At 38.2% G+C, this 6,758-nt stretch overlaps 1 protein-coding gene across 1 annotated transcript; it reads left to right on the top strand.

The window, feature by feature from the left end:
- The first annotated feature begins 923 nt into the window (after positions 1 to 923).
- On the top strand, positions 924 to 1,862 carry Or6c38 (olfactory receptor family 6 subfamily C member 38). The gene has a single exon (NM_001000586.1). The coding sequence runs from the start codon at positions 924 to 926 to the stop codon at positions 1,860 to 1,862; it is 939 nt and encodes a 312-aa protein (NP_001000586.1).
- The last annotated feature ends 4,896 nt before the right edge of the window (positions 1,863 to 6,758 follow it).

The raw sequence follows: 6,758 nt of genomic DNA, 5'->3' as shown, positions 1-6,758 counted from the left end.
ACTGCTCCTAGGTCCCTTTGCACAGGGAGCACAGATGGCACTAGTCATTTTCCTCTTGAGTCGTGAATGTTGGCGGAGAGTAGTCTCCTCTTGCTTTTCAGGAGTGGCTACACTTCTGAGGGTCTAGCTCTCCCCCCATCCCCCATGGGATTTGGGTGCAAGGAACTGTTTGACTGGTTCAGTTCAGAACTGGGCACAGATCTGGACCTCAGGTCTCCTGCAACAGACTGCTCTTATATTCCTGTGTCCAGAGGCACTATGCAGTTTCCTCTTGGGCCAGGGATGTAAGCAAAGGTGGGCAGAAGTGGCAGTCCATCCTACCCTGCAGTCTCAGGATTGCCCGCACTTCTGGGTGTTCAGCTTTCTCTCCCACAGGACTTGGGAGCAAGAAGCTGTGCTGAAGACCCAATTTTAACTTCATAACCTTAACAGGAAACCAAGATAATGACCACACTGAGAGCTACTTGTTCATGACACTACAAACCATACATATTTAGGATAGTGTTTTTCTATTTATTAACCCTGAACATTTGCAGACAGACATTAATCAAAGAATGCCTAGCTTATTAATTTAATATACTAAAAAAATAAAATACTATGTTTGTACAATAGTAGAAAACTCTAAGAGCTGACTGGCTGCTTCTTAGTACAATTATCAGCAGTATTTAGTCTAAGTACCATTAACTGCTGGTCAGCTACCACCTTGTTAACATTTTATTAGCACTAAACAGAAGAGTAAAGGTAGAAGTTGGAATTGGAGGAATAGAGGGGAAACTGTGGTCAGGGTGTATTATGTGAGAACAGAGCAAATAAAAATTTTAATTACATCACTTAAGCTAACATTTGTGCCTCTCCCTAATGTTCCCTCAATCTAATTTCTCTTATTCTTACAAATAGACAAGGACAGCAGTCAGGAATCTGTGATGAAAAATTATACATCAATAACTACATTCATCCTGGTAGGACTAACTGATGATGCAAATCTTCAAATTCTGCTTTTCATATTTCTGCTCTTAACCTATTTATTGAGTGTGGTTGGTAACCTGACCATCATCACTCTCACACTGGTGGATTCTCATCTTAAAACACCTATGTATTTTTTCCTCAGAAATTTCTCCATTTTGGAAGTCTCATTCACAACTGTCTGTATTCCCAGATTCCTCTACACAATGGCATCTGGGGACAATACCATTACCTATAATGCATGTGCTACTCAACTATTTTTTGTTATTATCCTGGGTGTGACTGAGTTTTTCCTGCTGACTGCCATGTCCTATGACCGTTATGTGGCCATCTGCAAGCCTCTGCATTACACTACCATCATGAACAACAGGGTCTGCATCCAGTTCCTTATTGGCTGTTATCTAATGGCTTTAATTATTGTCATCCCACCTTTTAGCATGAGCTTTAAGCTTGAGTTCTGTAACTCCAATGTCATAGATCACTTTGGCTGTGACGCTGCTCCCATCCTGAAGATCAGCTGCTCCAACACTGAGTTCATAGAACGGTTTGTCTTGATCTTGGCTGTGCTGACACTCATGTTCACGTTGTTGTGTGTGGTAATGTCTTACACATACATTATCAGAACCATCCTCAGATTCCCATCAGCCCAGAAAAGAAAAAAGGCTTTCTCTACTTGTTCTTCTCATATAATTGTGGTTTCTATCACTTACGGCAGCTGCATTTTCATCTATATTAAACCGTCTGCAAAAGAAGGAGTGGCTGTAAATAAGGTTGTGTCTGTGCTCACGACTTCAGTTGCTCCAGTTATGAATCCTTTCATCTACACTCTGAGGAATAAGCAAGTGGTTCAAGCTTTCAAAGACATGATCAAAAAGATGGCCTCTATCACAAAGAGCTAAAGGACCCCTGTGAGGGTTAATGTAACAGGATCTAGAAGTACCTAGAAACAAGCTTCTGGGCATGCCCGTGAGGAATTATAGATCAACAGAGGTGGGAAAACCACTTTAACTGTGAGCAACATCATGAGTTGCACTCCTGGACTGAATACAAAGGAAACAGACCTGAACTCTGGAATTCATCAAGCCTTGTTTTCTGGCAGAGGTTATAATATGACCACCTGCCTCAAGGTCCTGCCACCACACATGCCATAAAGTGTGAGCCAAAACAAACCCATCCCATCTTCAGTTTCTTTTGCCAGTTATTTTGTCATGGCAATGAGGAAAGTAACTGATACAGAGGTTTTGAAAAAAGAATTGGAGCCATTGCTGTGACTGACTTGACTGTGTAGTCATAGGCCTTTCGAACTACTTTTAGGATGAATGCAGAAAGGTTTGGAACTTTGGCCTAGAAAAGACCTCAAATACTATAAGTGAAGACGTTCTGGTTGTAGTTTTAAACATCAGGAGACTGAGAGAAGTGTGGACAGAGGAGACCCAGTTCATTGGGTTTTAGAAGGGAATAAGAACTCGATCAGGAACTTAGGAAGGGGCTATTCATATGACATTCTGGCAAATAATCTGAACGCATTCTGCCCATGTGCTGGGAAAGTTAATGGGATTGAATTCAAAGATATTAAACTAATTTGGTTGTTGGAAGACATTTCAAAGCAAGACAGTACTCCAGCTGTTACAGGTTACTGAATTTATCCAAACCGACAGTGAGAAAAAGCAAATATTTAGACAGAGACTTTTTTCTCCACTTCCTTGCCAGCATCTGCTGTCCCCTGAGTGTTTAATATTAGCAATTCTGACTGATGTGAGGTGGAATCTTGGGGTTGTTTTGATTGCATTCCCCTGATGACTAAGGATATTGAATATTTTTTTAAGTACTTCTCAGCCATTCAGTACTCCACAGCTGAGAATTCTTTGTTAACCTCTGTACCCCATTTGAAAATAGGGTTATCTGGCTCTCTGGAGTCTAATGTCTTGTGTTCTTTGTATATCTTGGATATTAGCCCTCTATCCAATGAAGGATTGGTAAAGATCTTTTCCCAATCTGTTGGTTCCCATTTGCCCTAATGACAGTGTCCTTGGCCTTACAGAAGCGTTGCAGTTTTGTGAGATTCCATTTGTCGATTCTTGATCTTAGAGCATAAGCCATTGGTGTTTTGTTCAGGAAATTTTTTCCAGTGCCCATGTGTTCAAGATTCTTCCCCACTTTTTCTTCTATTCGTTTGAGTGTATCAGGTTTGATGTGGAGGTCCTTGATCAACTTAGACTTAAGCTTTGTACAGGGTGATAAGAATGGATCAATTTGCATTCTTCTAGATGCTAACCTCCAGTTGAACCAGCACCATTTTTTGAAAATGCTATCTTTTTTTCATTGGATGGCTTTAGCTCCTTTGTCAAAAATCAAGTAACCATAGGTGTGTGGGTTCATTTCTGGGTCTTCAATTCTGTTCCACTGATCTACCTTCCTGTCTTTGTACCAATACCATACAGTTTTTATCACTATTGCTCTGTAATACTGCTCAAGGTAAAGGATGGTGTTTCCTGCAGAAGTTCTTTTATTGTTGAGAATAGTTTTCCCTATCCTGGGTTTTTGTTATTCCAAATGAATTTGCAAATTGCTCTTTCTATCTCTATGAAGAACTGGGTAGGAATTGGATGGGGATTGCATTGAATCTGTAGATCACTTTCAGTAAAATGGGCCATTTTTACTATATTAATCCTGCCAATCCATAGAACATGGGAGGTCTTTTCATCTTCTGAGATCTTCTTCAATTTCTTTCTTCAGAGACTTGAAGCTCTTGTCATAGCTTGGTTAAAGTCACACTGAGATATTTTATAATATTTGGGACAATTGTAAAGGGTGTCATTTCCTAATTTCTTTCTCAGCCTCTTTAACCTTTAAGAAGAGGAAGGCTACTGATTTGTTTGAGATAATTTTATACCCAGCCACTTTGCTGAAGATGTTTATCAGGTTTAGGAGTTTTCTAGTGGAACTTTTGGAGACACTTAGGTATACTATGATATTTTCTGCAAATAGTGATATTTTGACTACTTCCATTCCAATTTTTATCCCTATAACCTCCTTTAGTTGTCTGATTGCTCTGGCTAGGACTTTGAGTACTATATTGAATAAGTAGGGAGAGAGTGGGCAGCCTTGTCTAGTCCCTGATTTTAGTGGGATTGCTTCAAGTATTTCTCCATTTAGTTTGATGTTAGCTACTGGTTTGCTGTATATTGCTTTTAGTATGTTTAGGTATGGGCCTTGACTTCCTGATCTTTCCAGGACTTTCATCATGAAGGGGTGTTGAATTTTGTCAAATGCTTTTTCAGCATATAATGAAATGATCATGTGGTTTTGCTCTTACAGTTTGTTTATATAATGGATTACGTTGATGGTTTTCCGTATATTAAACCATCCCTGCATGCCTGGGATGAAGCCTACTTGATCATGGTGGATGATTGTTTTGATGTGCTCTTGGATTTGGTTTCCCAGAATTTTATTGAGTGTTTTTGCATCAATATTCATAAGGAAAATTGGTCTAAATTTCTCTTTCTTTTTTAGGTCTTTGTGTGGTTTAGGTATGAGTGTAACTATAGCTTCATAGAAGGAATTTGGTAGTGCTCTGTCTCTTTCTATTTTGTAGAATAGTTTGGATAATATTGGTATGAGGTCTTCTATGAAGGTCTGATAGAATTCTGCACTAAACCCATCTGGTCGTGGGTTTTTTGTTTGTTTGTTTTGTTTTAGTTTTTTTTGTTTTGTTTTGTTTTGTTGTTTTTTTGTTTTTTGGTTTTTTTTTTTTTTGGTTGGGAGACTTTTAATAAGTACTTTTGTTAGTTTAGGAGTTATGGGGTTGTTAAGATGGTTTATCTGTTCCTGATTCAACTTTGGTAACTTGTATTTGTCTAGAAAATTATCCATTTCATCCAGATTTTCCAGTTTTGTTGAATATAGGCTTTTGTAATAGGATCTGATGGTTTTTTTTTTAATTTCCTCAGATTCTGTTGTTATGCCTCCCTTGTCATTTCTGATTTTGTTTATTTGGACACACTCTCTGTGCCCTCTGGTTAGTCTGGCTAAAGGTTTATCAACCTTGTTGGATTTATCAAAGAACCAGCTCCTGCTTTGGTTGTTTCTTTATATAATACTTTTGTTTCTACTTAGTTGATTTCAGCCCTGGGATTGATTATTTCCTGCCTTCTACTCTTTTTCGGTGTATTTGTTTCTTTTTGTTTTAGAGCTTTTAGGTGTGCTGTCAAGCTGATGATGTATGTTGTCTCCTGTTTCTCTTTGCAGGCACTCAGAGCTATGAGTTTTCCTCTTAGCACTGCTTTCATTGTGTCCCATAAGCTTGCGTATGTTGTACCTTCATTTCATTAAATTCTAAGAAGTCTTTAATTTCTTTCTTTATTTCTTCCTTGACCAGGTTATCATTGAGTAGAGCATTGTTCAACTTCCATGTATATGCGGGTGTTCTTTCGTTATTGTTTTTATTAAAAACCAGCCTTAGTCCATATTGATCTGATAGGATGCATGGGATTAGTTCTATCTTCCTGTACCTGAGGAGGCTTCTTTTGTGACAGATTATACAGTCAGTTTTGGAGAAGGTACCATGAGGTGCTGAGAAGAAGGTATATCCTTTTGTTTTAGGATGGATTGTTCCATAAATATCTGTTAAATCCATTTGTTTCATAACTTCTGTTAGTTTCTCTCTGTCTCTTTTTAATTTCTGTTTCCATTTGATTTGTCATTGATGATAGTGGGGTGTTGAAAACTCCTACTATTATTGTGTGAGGTGCAATGTATGATGTGAGCTTAAATAAGATTTCTTACATGAATGTAGGTGCCCTTGCATTTGGAGCATAGATATTGAGGCTTGAGAGTTCTTCCTGGTGGATTTTTCCTTTGATAAATATGAAGTGTCCTTCCTTATCTTTTTTGATGACTTTTGGATGAAACTCGATTTTATTCAATATTATATGTTGTCTCTCTTTTGGTTTCATTGCAAGGAGACTGCTTTCTTCCTTTTTCTAGGGTATAGTTTCTCTCCTGGTGTTGGTGTTTTCTACTTATTATCATTTGTAGGGCTGCATTTGTAGAAATATATTGTGTAAATTTGGTTTCATCATGGAATATCTTGGTTTCTCCATTTATGTTAATTGAGAGTTTTCCTGGAGATAGTAGCCTGGACTGGCATTTGTGTTTTCTTAGGATCTGTATAACATCTTCCCAGGATCTTCTGGCTTTCATAGTCTCTGGTGTGAAGTCTGGTGTAATTCTTATAAATCTGCCCCTATAAGTCACTTGATCTTTTTCCCTTACTGCTTTTAATAGTCTTTCTTTCTTTGGTGCATTTGGTGTTTTGACTCTTATGTGATGGAAGGATTTTCTCTTCTGGTCCAATCTATTTGGAGTTCTGTAGGCTTCTTGTATGTTTATGGGCATCTCTTTCTTTAGGTTAGGAAAGTTTTCTTCTGTAACTTTTTGAAGATATTTACTGGACCTTTAAGTTGGGTGTCTTCACTCTCTTCTATGCCTATTATCCTTAAGTTTGATCTTCTCATTGTGTCCTGGATTTCCTGGATGTTTTGGGCTAGGAGCTTTTTGTGTTTTACATTATCCTTGATGGTTGTGTTGATGTTTTCTATGGTACCTTCTGCCCTTGAGATGCTCTCTTCTGTCTCTTGTACTCTGTTGGTCATGCTTGCATCTATGGCTCCTAATCTCTTGTCTAGGTTTTTAATCTCCAGGGTTGTCTCCCTTTTTGCTTTCTTTATTTTTTCTATTTCCATTTTTAAATCCTGTATGCTTTTGTTCAATTCCTTCACCTGTTTGGTTATGTT

Source organism: Rattus norvegicus, chromosome 7, assembly GCF_036323735.1.
Source record: "Rattus norvegicus strain BN/NHsdMcwi chromosome 7, GRCr8, whole genome shotgun sequence".
NCBI classification, from domain to species: domain Eukaryota; kingdom Metazoa; phylum Chordata; class Mammalia; order Rodentia; family Muridae; genus Rattus; species Rattus norvegicus.
Note: the sequence above shows the minus strand (reverse complement) of the source record. Positions and strands in the feature narration are given on the sequence as shown.